We start from the raw sequence: 12,388 nt of genomic DNA, 5'->3' as shown, positions 1-12,388 counted from the left end.
GAAAAATGTAAAAGACCCGGCGGGACTTGAACCTACGACTTCTTTCTACATTCTAATACCATCGACGACTCCGACGAGGTAATAGACTTTTCATCTTGTGGGAGTTGGTGGCCCACCTAAACTGTAGTACCGACACATAAAACAGCCTGTGATGTTAGCGACCTCTACGTTATGAGAATGGTGAATCTGCGGTGGATAGAGACATTAAATGGAAATGAGGCGACGTCGACCCAGAAATGTTGACTGAAAAAATACATTGAATGAAATGTCTACTTTTATACATCGTCTGTGGTTTTGATGTATCGTACGAGAAACGTCATATTATTTTCTTAATTTCGGAAATTATAATTATTAATATTACTGCTGATTATTAGTACCAGCAATTGTTGAGATTGTATACTTTTACCAAAATGGTAAGTAAACAGTACTTTTTAACATAAACAACAATAATTCTCCAGATAAAGTAGAATGTATTTTCAAGTATACAGTAACAATTTATTGTCAGTTATGATTTGATTGTTTAAAAAATAGGTTAGTACAATTAAAGATTATATTTTTAAGATCATTCTCAGCTTTCATAATAATGTTCATATTATGTTTGAATTTTAGGATGATACTTTACAGCATTGGAGTCCATATGCCAAAGTATACGATCCTTTAAAAGCTGGCAGTATTGATGGCACAGATACAGAGCCACACGACAAAGCTGTCACCCGTGCAATCCAGGCACATTATGAACCACCTCATGGATTGAAATCAAAGCCAGAGAGAACATTGTTTGTGGCCAGGTTTGGTCCAAAAATTACCAAATACGATTTGAAGGATGTATGCATTTTATATCTTTGTGAGATCAATACAATTGCACATATATTAAGCATCAATAAATTTAGTTTTTTTGTAGGTACGGAGATGTTCTCTCAGTGAAAGTTATAGTAGATGTTGTAACTGGCCTATCTGAGGGCTATGGTTTCGTAGAAATGAGAAACGAAGATGAAGCTAGGAGGGCTGTTAGACGTTCTGTGGATGCTACTTTGAGAGGCTATAGAATCTTTGTTGATTATGAGTGTGGGCGTACCATGAAAGGTTGGAAACCAAGGAGACTCGGTAAATTATATTAAATTATTTTAAAAAGCCTGAGGTATATATGCTTAGTTACTATATTTCTGATTCTTTTCCTTTTGTAGGTGGTGGTTTTGGTGGCAAGAAGGAATCAGGTCAGCTAAGGTTTGGTGGAAAGGACAGACCATTTAAAAAGCCAATTGTGCCCAATATTATCAGACATCACAAATAACATAATTTTGTACTTAGTATCTTTTATATTTTTAATTCCTTAAGTATTTAATTTTATTGTACTTTAAATTGAATAAAATGAGGCCCTTTGGAACTGCTCAACAATATTATTGTAGCACATCTGTACTAGCTGAAAATTTAGTCTGTAAACTGTTTCGGTTTTGAATGCGATCCAATACAAATATTCGGGACCTGGATTTCTCAGGTGTCCCTTATGCTCATTGGGAGTAACGTTTGTAATACATATTATGAAACAGAGATTTGATAGTGCATTTTCGTCTCTTATTTGCAATGTTCGTATTGCAACAAAAACAGTTTCCTATATTTTTTATAAGTACTTAAACAACCTGTAACGCATACTATTTTGAAGTGAAACAATTTTTTTAAATCCGATGAAATATTCTTTTTCACATTTATCAAAGGCTTCGCGAGAAACTCTATCGGTAAAAAAAAGTATTTCAGTTCTTTTTCAATCCAGTATCGAACCTGGGTTATATTTGAACTTTATTGATGCACACGTTCTAGAGTTTCCGTCACTGATGTCACTCAGAAAAATGTATTTTTTTCTCGCATTGCGTAAATCCTGACCGGTGCCAAATCCCCTTCGTGAGTTATTTCCCCGCGTTCGCTTTCTATATTTACAAAATACGTTCACAATAAAAAACTAATTTTCCGAAATAAAGTGTAGGTTTTCGATTACATGTTCCAACTATTCCTATTAAAGAATCTTCAAGGAAAGACACCTAAGTAAAATCCTTCATTGTATTAGAAGAACAGCAGTATATATTACAAATGTAAAATAAAGACTATAAATTAACAAAATTTAAATATTTATATTGCAAAAATAATTTGTAATTAATAATCTTGTAATTCCACCTGGCTAGAAAACCTCGTTAATTTATTTACTAAAACCATTTTCAGATACCCAAGATCGCAGGCTATTTCCGCAAGCCTGGTTAACTATTTAACTCGTTTTTCCCGAAATTAATTAACGCATTAGTGGTTAATGACTTTCAACGGGGTAATAACGATACATAAAGGAATACCATAACTAGCTTGATTTCATTAACTGGACCTCGTTCCATTCTGATCGTTCTAACATTACATAGGTACATCGAATCAAGTTCACTGTTGTCTTTCGAGTTTCCTGCCGAACAGTAGAACAATCGAATGGTACCCCTTTGACTGCCATGTATCCTGCGCCCACAAAATGTTCACCGAGACAAACTCCGTCTTTTTATTAAAAATTGAAAACGTATAAGTCAAGATTTATCAAAAGAATTCTCTGAAGCAATATTAATAAAATATTAAATAAAAATAAAATCAGAAGTAAAATTCGTTGTCTCGATGCGATCTTTCCGACAATTCGATAATAAACGTGTCCGACACACTATCCCCATTGTCCCTCGGTTCGATTTCGAAAAGCAGGCATCACGTGCGTAAAACGAAAGTCCCCAAACTATATCCCCATGGTCGCGTCGCGTGGGCGTTGAAAAGTTTCCCCGTGTGCGAAGAAACGCGATAGGCAATTAATCACCGATCACGGGTGGATCAACGGAAAGCCAAGGAGACGAGTCTTCTGGCGCGTTGTGAACCGACGGCGTCGGCGTCGTGGAACTTTATACTCGAGCGTCGCGGCGCCCTCTCTCTATCGGGGACCCCCTCCATATAAGGAGCCGCCTCGTGGCCCGACGTCGACCACGCGGCCGAACATTGAGCCTCCAGGCTACCTCTGATAAGGTAGCCTCCTTCCTCGATCTCCCGCCGCCGTCGTCGGCCACGCCAAGGTCCCCGCTCGGAGGGCCAACCCACATTCGTTTATCGCGGCTCCTATTTCGTTTTGGTACATCTCGGACGCTGCTCCCGTTTTCACAAAACAACGGGCCGGTTGTGCCTTTTTTTATTCACGGACACAGCTACCGAATGCGCTAATAGAACACGGAGGAAGAACCACTCGGCGCGATTGCACGGGGAACGGATTGTCTAGGGATTTTTTCTTTGATATTGAATTCCACGAGTGTGGTAGGCCTGAGGGAATGTTCCAAAGTCCCCTTACCGACGATACGTGATATTTTCGCGGTTCAGTGTTATCTGTATGAAATGGAAACAATTAGAATGAAATAAAATAAGAGGCTAGAATTTGCAAAAGGACCCGTGGTGATCTCCTTGTTTAGGGATATTCGCGGTTTCATTCATTATAGGGTTACTCTGCTACACCCGCTGGAATGTATTCGAACCGGACGTAGTAGAAATTGTTAGCGTTTTGGAGGTAAAGGACAAGTGGTTTCGGTAACGGCGAAAGGGGCGGAGGGATAGAGTTATTTTGATGTGGATCGAGCATTAACCCTGTGATCGCGCCGCTGCAACAGGGGTATTTAACTCTTTTAGTGGTTCTGGGTGTTATGTAATTATTTACGAGGCATTTTACGGGTTCTGTTTTTATATTCAAACCGGCTGAGTCGTTTCGGTAATTTATTTTATGGAAAGAGATAAATACAATATTAGGTGTGCCGTGATCGTTAGGTTTTGAAGATTTTCCATCATTCTGGTTATTAGAATGATTGCTTTAGAATCGAGAGATATTATAAAAATTTCGTTATTTTGTAGCATCCTCTATTTTTTATCACAAGATTCTATTGTAAATAGATGACACGTCTGAGATTTCATCTTTACGGTTTACAGGAGAGATGGGGCTTCTTATCGCAGATAAGACGGATATTTTGCGAAGCTTTTCTCGGAACATACTGCACCCTCTTCGGGCAGCGGAGAGGATATTCCTGAAGACGAAAGAGGAGGGTTGAAATTCCGAGGGTTCTTGCGATATATGGACCGCACCGTTGAACGACATTTGTGAAACGGTTTTTAATTCGCTGCAATTTCCGCCTCTCGTCCGTCGGCGTGACCGCAACCACGGGTCTCGAGATTTTCCACCCGAACGTTAAAAATATATCACCATTTCCCTTCTTCCATCGCGGAATGCACGCCGGAAGTGAGAGGCGAAAGGGGAAATGTGAAAAGGTTCGCGAGTGGCCCGATACACTTACGAATAAACTGCTATTTCCGAGTAGTTAAAATTACACTCCTGGACTACATAAAGCTCTTATCTAATTGGGGAAATTTAGCTCGAGTCTCCACTTATCTGGAGACTTGTTTCTTTCGAGAAACGGAAGAAATATTGGGATATTTTGGAAACTACTGTGTTGATTTAGCATCTACATAATTCATTACAATTGCAGTAAGAGTGTGGTACGATTTAAATTCAGAATACCTTTCCGATTTTTGCTCAAAGTGACGAGAATGACGGAGGCAAATAAGAGATATCCCTAATGTAGCATAAATGCTTGAGTTTTCTTTTCGAGAAAACATAGAATTTTATAAAAAATAGTGGATTATAAAACCACCCTAAAATTTTCAATTCCTATGTATTGTGGTTAACATAAAAACGAACCAAGTATGCCATGTCTGAAATTGTGTCGACAACTAATGTTTCTTCAGAGGAGGATAGATTATGTTCCTTAGAAAAAAAGTGGTTTGTTTTTATTTTAACCACAATACAGAAGGTTCGAAAATTTCAGGGTGGTTTTATAATTATGCCACGCAGAGTGTTGCGAAGTTCCAAACGATGCGACGGAAATCTGCGCGAGAAAATGTTGACGCGTGAACCACGGGTGCAATCCCAGCACGAGCGAGTTGTTACACCGGGTTTAATAATCCCGCGGAAGATCCGAAGTAATTCAATTAGTGTGTATGATCTAAGTAGACCAATTAACTCCGACCGACGAAAGTTCGTGAAACTAATTGAACTATTACAGAAGTCGGTGAGTATTCATGAGCCTTCGCCCAACGTTTCGCCACCGCGCGCGTATAAGATACAGAATAATCTTCGTCGGCTAGAAGTGGTCCTAAGTGTGTTGAAAGATACATGGCTCCTCTAAATTACCCGAACTCGTCGAAAAGTTAACGCCTGTTATCGAAAACCGACGATCCGCCGGGATATACGATAAACGAGGAAAATAATAGGGTAGCTAACAGCTTTTCTCATCATCATCCCCCAATATCCCCTGAAACCATTCTCTACCATCGAGCCGGAGGAGTGATCGACACCACTTTGGACAAGTTCTGACGCACCACCGCTTGATCGAGGCAAGGCATTGAATTCAATCCTAAACTTTGTACACAAGAATCTATTATATATAATAAATTACTCTTTAAAGTACATATACTACCGCTCATAAATATTACGACACCTTTCTTAATGGTTCTATCTCCAAATAATAACATTATGATAATGAGATAAAATTTTGTTAAATATTATAGTACATAACATGTTTGATTATTTCACTACTTTCCTGCTTCAATAATATTAAACTTCGTAAGCTTTAGCCTCACTTTTCTCAGTTTAGAAACAGGTGGAGATAGACCAATTAAGAACTAGAACAACGATATATAGCTGCAAACGACACAGTGCCGCTACAAAACGATTCCCAAACAAGAAAATCCACAACACGTCCCTGTTATTTCTGACCAATATTCCACAAATCATTTCCTCCAGGAATTAACTCTATTGTATAGATATCAATGGATCATTTATTAAATATTAAGGCGCGCCTGCCGCCCGTTTCAGAAATCACACGACAAAGTCACCGCGTAGTTGTGTCGCCGTTCAAGCTCCTAATCAAGGTATTCGAATATTCGGCTATCCCTACCCAATTCTGTCGTTCTCATCGATGATTCGTGGCGGACCGGCGGTCACGCGGGGGCGGCGAACAGGCGAAAAAGGGGTCCACGGGAAAAAAGCCACTGGGCAGATCCCGCAACGGGGATCCAAGAAGGAGACGAAAATAGTAGCGGTGCCAGGATCGTATCACGCTCGCGCCCCACGGACGTGGTGGATCCGCTCTGCTATTAATAGGAAACGCGGACGAAACGGAGCGGCGGGATCCGAGTCGGCCCCTTTGCCGGGTAGGCATCTATCCGAGTCTTGGTGCTGTCCAGACTGAGCCCACAGGACTTCAGAGCCGCTCGAGCTGTCGCGGACTCCACATTCCACCAGCAAAAGCTCTTCTTCCGTGCGTGCCTGTTTCAAGCATCTGTTTAGCCGACACATTGACACCGTTCGAGTGTAAGTTTCCAACTATTAATTATCAAATTGTGCTACAATTCGAGAGTATACACGTTGGTTTTACATTCGGCTAGAACGACACAACGCGGATCGGGACACTTATATTCAGTGATAACCAGATCGTGGACACCATCGGTGTACCCTATGTCCGTTGTTAAACCGGTATAATATTTGGTGGTTGCTACGGTTCGACTTTTATAGTGAGCGTTAAAAATCGGTCAGTGCGTCTCTAGCTTCCTCTTCTCCGTCGTCTTCGTCGCCGTTCGTCGTGAAACAACTCAGTTCCGAGATTTCGGGGCCTCCAGAAAACGGGACGGAAGTGTGCAAGTGTGAAAACGTATTCCTGGAGATTTGGGGCGCTGATCAGATATCGAGGGCCGTGTTTTGTCGCGAGGATACCAGAATGAGTATACTCGTAATAAAGGGATAAGGAACAAGGATTGTGCAAAATGGACGCTGATAACTGGTTACGGAAGGATTTAAGGTGCCCTAGCGGAAATACCGAGAGGTGTCTGACCATACCACGGATTTGTCTACTGAAACTGTTCCCGGAGAGATCGGACTCTGACCACCAGGTGAAACTTCGGAGGTCGATTGGGGTGAACCTCGCGCGAGGGATCGGATTAATTTCCGCGGGGGAAGCTTGAACTATGCGCTCCCAAACTTACCCACGGAGGAGTTTCGTCCCGTCTTTGGGTACCTTTTGCTACAGCGCACGCTTTTCCGCGACATGTGATGCATTAATCGTTTCGGGGAATGTTACGGTCTTCGAGAAGTTTGGGACGAGTTTGTTGCGGTAAACGGGTATCAGTTTCGATGATATCGCGGAGCAGAACGGTGAGAAAGAATATTTTAAATGCTTAACAAGCGAAGAATCACTTTTGTGTCTTTGGATCGTAAATGGTAAATGATATCGCCATACGCTTTTGTGGGGAATTTTAGGGCAATGTGAACACTAACAGGTCGGGATGCACAGAATGGAAATGCCTTCGAAGCTTCTAAATATGGCGGTTCAGGGCGCTACCGATAATAGACACGAATCGCTTTGGCGCCGCGCGCGTGTTTAACCGTAAAGATCGGATATCCCGTTTCTTGACATTCTGACGCACGTAATTATGTAATGCCCTTCCTTCTTCCATGTTGCGTGTCGTATATCGTGCATGGTATCACCACACGGGAATCCTGAAATTACATTTTCGAAGTAGAGAAACGGTCCTTCGAACTCGAGGACTTCCGCCTTCGAACAGGCCCGGTTTAACGAACTTTTATTCCGTACGAATTTCATTCCAAACGAATCATTCCGCGCGAACTGGTGAAGAAGGGGGAGAATTAGTCCTGTCGATTCGACGAAAAAAAGGATGGTCGAAGTTGTGGAGTTCGATTTCTCTCCGTTGGGGACAAGGAAACGATCGGAAAGTTCGGTGACGACAACGGTGACGAAGACGTGATCGAAGAGGAGGCGGAGGAGCTGCCATAGAGAGCGAGGGAGTCGATATACAGAGAAAAAGGGGAAGAGAGGGAGAGGAAGGGAGAGAAAGATAAGAGAGAAGGCTAGATGAACGAAGGAAGAGAGCGAGGGAGAGAGGTGTAGAGAGTCGGTTTTCTAAAATTAGAGCGACGAGGAAGAGAAGGGGGATGGCTCCTTATAGAGCTTGCGACGCCGAGCTTGCGGCCAGGGTTAGCAAACTGGCACTCTCTTTCTCGTCTCAGAATATCGGATTACCTTTGCAACCAGTGCATCGTCTCGCCCCTTCGACTTCCTTTCTTTTCTAGCTTCTTCTTTCTCGCGCCCCGCAAGGTTCGATTTTATGCTCCGGGGCCCCGGCACAGCCCACCCTCTACCACCACCACCCCTCATCGCTCCCTCCCCCCTCCCCCCCCCCCGCCACTTTTGTCTTTCGTTCTCCACGCGGCTTGTTTATTTGAAATTTTCACTACCGGGAAGAGTGCAGCCTGTGGCGCCTGCGCGGACGAAGCGAGGGGAGACGATCGGATCGCGGGGAGTTTGGGACTTGTTCTACTTTCTGTTTCTTTTTTATTCGAGAAAAATCTCCACGTGACCTGGTATTTTTCTTAACCCGGAAATCGGACGACGGTGACCGACAGTGTGATATCGTGTGATACGTGAACGATCGTGATAATAAAATTGTTCTCGAGAAGATCGGGAGGATCGGTTTCGATTTCACGATAATTCCCCCGGTCGTTCTTCGTTCGTTTCGTTCGTGATCGGTGTGAATCGGATATCTGTAAGATATTCCTGGAGAACGTTGTGTTAATCGGTGATCTGTTTCCGTGTTGCAGCACCTTAACCACCCGCAAACATGTCTGACGACGAGGACCAATACTCGTAAGTATTGCTCACCCGGTCAACCGGAACGATTCTAACGTGTAATCTAATATCGTTAATCTCGACATTCTTTACTGCTTCGAATTTCACCTAACAATTGCAATTCGGAGGATGTATTTTTCGATAAACTCGAAACCCAAACGGAAGGTTATATAAGACGAGCACGCACGTGTGTCGGACGTAGCGTGAAAAATGTGAACCTAGTGGACGTTGAAATTGTCCGTGAAATGTTGCCGCATTAGACGGGCAGCTCGAGCAGCAGGGTATGTCGGGGAATATTTCAGCGAACGTGTAACATTAAGTAAGAGATAGTACGGTAGCCAATCGAAGCGTCACAGAGAAAATCTGTCGTTGATAAATCAAGCCTTGGTCTTTCTTAGCGGCGATTCGCAGGCGAATCCGCAGATTTCTGGTCGAAATTCTCGACCCTGACATTATTCTATGTAACTCGAGGATAAACGAGATTCCCCCCCCCCCCAGTCGATCGTTCTCACACCACCGAAATCATATATATACTAGACAGAAAAAAGAAACAAACGAATTGCGTCAACGTAAGATAAAAAATTCTTCGTACTCTTTGTGTCCTGACCGTGTCCACCCCAACAGTCCGTTTAATACTTTGTTATCGATGCACCCCAAACCACCCCCAGTTTTGTTTGTGAGACTATAGCCCCCCACCCCCACCCCCAGATACCACGTGTCTTGAACAAAATTGTGACTGTTGCACGATACCAACCCCCCTGTCGATTGCTCGCTAAAAACGTCCTTCTCTCCGGTAATTGTATCATTATTATTATTTTATCGAATGGTTTGTTTGGAGAAAAAAAAAGGGATCGAAGGGTAAACAAATTTCGATCTATTTCGAAGACCGAAAAATATCGGAACGGACACAGGGGGACATTGTGTGTATATCCACGATGATTCATCCGGTTGGATCCGCCTGGATCTATATTCAGTTTCGGGCGGACGGACCAGTCCAAAAATGTCGAGATAAATCAAATCTTTCCACGGCGATATGCCTATATTACGTCTCGTCGGCGTGTTCCTTATTTAGAAGCTGTGAACTTTCACGAATATTAACGCGAGGTGGATATTTAAAACCTTGAATTTGAGGTATCGAATGGTTCGATATCACGGGAGAAGTGTTTTTTTTAGCGTTGGCAATTTTTAAAACCCCCCCCCCCCCCCCAACCCCATTTATCGTTCTCTTATATATCTATTATTTCATTTGATTAATGGTCTCGTATGTTCACCCGTGTCCATTCACTAACAATTGTTCTTTTTCCATTTTCTCTTTTGCAGCAGCGAGGAGGAGGTGGTCGAGGAAACGTAAGTGTTCGCCGTTAATTCTAAAAACCCCCCCCCCCCCCCAGTCCTGTGACGCACACGACTAACGTCCATCGTTTTCTCGTTTTCTTTCTCATTCCAGGAAGTAAGTTCCAGAGGCTTGTCTGCGTTTAGATGACCGCTACCATCGCGGCGATTCACCGCGGAGTCCAGTTTTTCTCGTTTTCTTTAACGGATCTCGGGTTCTAGACCTCCAGTTCGGGAGCTACCGGTCTCTCGGGCTAGATAGACGCCCGAGAGACATTTTTCGTGTCGTTTCTCGCACTGTGATCGTTCTTCGATTCCGCCTTTCGACGATCGAGACGGCTCCCCCTTTGGAAATCAGCCTTTCAACTGTCTATCTCAGACTTCGTGCGAGAGAGAAAGATCGTTCTATTCATCGACGGGTATCAAATCGAGGGAAATCCGTTTCTGTGACCCACCCACAACTTCAAATTCGTTTGATTATTCGATCGTGACACTTGTATATTTTCTCTATGGATGCACGTAATCGGTTTCTAATAATAACGAAGGGAATATGTTACAGCAATTTTTGGTGACGATATCTCGTCGCGTGTCTATCATTATCGGGTGTCGCCGCGTCATTCAGCCGCCAATAATTGTGTGTGTCCCGAGCGCGAATACTTGTGCAACTTTGGTGTTCAACGGGCAGGCACACCGCCCACCGATAGACATTAAAACACTACACTCACCAAGTACGAAGCCCGGTTAGAATTAGAACGGCAACGCTCGTTTTTACGAAAATAGGACGCGCCGCCGGTTGGCGTTGCTGTGTCTTTTCGGTTGCCCGTCTTGGATACTGGTTTATATTGGCAGAAAAGAATCTTTCTTTATTTCTGAAGCGACGTACTCTTATTTGACGCGAATGATAGATCGTCCTGTGAGGGAACATTATCCATGGGTCCCAGAATCAGGGAATCCTTCGATTATACTGAACATAAGACTTATATTAATAATCTTAATTCAGGGGTTGTAAACTGTTATAATACCGATTTCGGTCCTTGGAACAGTTTCACAGAACAGTTATTTTCTGTAACAGTTATGCAGAACCGAAATTTCCATCTATATTGATTTCGGATTCTATTCTAGAACTGTTATTTTTGCAGTTCTCATATCGATTTTATTTCAGTTCTGTGCTGGATACGGTCACAGTTTTAATAGTATCCATTTTTATATCGGTTACATTTGGGTTTTGCATCGGTTTTTTATTTACTTCATAGATATCAGTATTTTAAAAATAAACATACATACAACAAAGTTAAGGAAAACAAAAATACACGAGAAAGAAGAACGTAAACTAATAATAATAATAACATTGTAATTAACGCTGATTTTCATTCTTCATTTTTACTATAATTTAAACTTATCATTAATATTCCATTAATTAAGCCATAGGCAATTGATGGTGTAATAGATTAGACCTTTCCCTGACATATTTTTTTACATACGTATATTTGATGAAAATTACTTTAAAAATTAACATAGAACCGATGTAAGAATGAATATTATTACAATTGTAACCGTCACTAATATAGACCCGAAGAAAAAACGGTTCTAGAAGAACAGACGGAAATTTCGGTTTGTTATAACACTTATTCAAAATAAAAGTTCTTCATACCTGTTTGAGTAAGAATCGATATATAACAATTTGGAACAGCTATTTTCACTACGGTTTCAACCCCTGATTTTTATACTATAATACTGAGACAATTCGATAAAAAGTTCAACATGACGTTATGATATTTCAGTATTCTCAACTTTCGTCGTTTTTCATATTAAATCCTCCGAGCATACAAGAGTCTCGCTCGTGAAAAATTACGTTGCGCAGTCTAGAGCGATCTCTCTCTCTCTCGAACCAACCGTTAAAATTAGAACAGTCGTGCCTCTCTCACAAAAATAGAGCAGACGAACGGCGCCGTGTCTCCGAATGTCTACTTATATATATTAATTCGCCAACGTCATAAAGCGATCCGGCTGGAAGGGAAGTCTGTCCTTCAATCGTGGACCGTGTTGCTATCCACGGGGACCGTGAGGAGAACGCGCATCAATTCGTTTAAACGAGTCATTCGTTCGCGACAAACACATCTATACAAGAAAAATACAAAACGTTCGACGGTTTCCTTCCAGGCGGTCGGTTACTGACGGTTCATTCCGCGAAACGATTTAGCGAGAGCATCGAGAAGAAATATATCGAGTCGTTTCACGCGGAAACCGGTCACCGAGAAATATTTCCTGTTCGCGTGGCCCCCGTGAATCGAAGTCGTCGGTTCCCATGGTCCACG

At 42.4% G+C, this 12,388-nt stretch overlaps 2 protein-coding genes across 5 annotated transcripts in view; both read left to right on the top strand.

The window, feature by feature from the left end:
* Positions 1-302: 302 nt before the first annotated feature.
* LOC107188217 (U11/U12 small nuclear ribonucleoprotein 35 kDa protein-like) lies at positions 303-1,291 on the top strand. Its single transcript, XM_015576473.1, has 4 exons — positions 303-413; positions 610-825; positions 891-1,104; positions 1,185-1,291. Exons 1-4 carry the CDS (start codon positions 411-413, stop codon positions 1,289-1,291), a joined length of 540 nt encoding a protein of 179 aa, XP_015431959.1. The 5' UTR covers positions 303-410.
* Positions 1,292-6,258: 4,967 nt separating this feature from the next.
* LOC107188292 (troponin T-like) overlaps positions 6,259-12,388 on the top strand; it is an 18,099-nt gene continuing 11,969 nt past the window's right edge. Inside the window, exons 1-2 of one of the 4 annotated variants that reach the window (XM_015576563.1) lie at positions 6,259-6,359; positions 8,714-8,759. In XM_015576563.1, coding sequence (XP_015432049.1) covers positions 8,734-8,759 — 26 coding nt within the window. In that variant the 5' untranslated portion in view covers positions 6,259-6,359; positions 8,714-8,733. Of the gene's footprint in view, positions 6,360-6,394; positions 6,413-6,500; positions 6,575-8,072; positions 8,211-8,713; positions 8,760-12,388 lie in introns of those variants that run through there. The other 3 variants (XM_015576565.1, XM_015576564.1, XM_015576562.1) reach the window with 3 other exon arrangements.

The sequence above is a fragment of the Dufourea novaeangliae genome, unplaced genomic scaffold (genome assembly GCF_001272555.1).
Source record: "Dufourea novaeangliae isolate 0120121106 unplaced genomic scaffold, ASM127255v1 scaffold118, whole genome shotgun sequence".
In the NCBI taxonomy this organism is placed as follows: Eukaryota; Metazoa; Arthropoda; class Insecta; order Hymenoptera; family Halictidae; genus Dufourea; species Dufourea novaeangliae.
Note: the sequence above shows the minus strand (reverse complement) of the source record. Positions and strands in the feature narration are given on the sequence as shown.

Coding starts and splice junctions, on each gene's coding strand:
- LOC107188217 (XM_015576473.1), top strand. Junction 826..890: donor CCAAATACGATTTGAAGGAT/GTATGCATTTTA, acceptor CAATAAATTTAG/TTTTTTTGTAGGTACGGAGA. Junction 1,105..1,184: donor TTGGAAACCAAGGAGACTCG/GTAAATTATATT, acceptor TTCCTTTTGTAG/GTGGTGGTTTTGGTGGCAAG.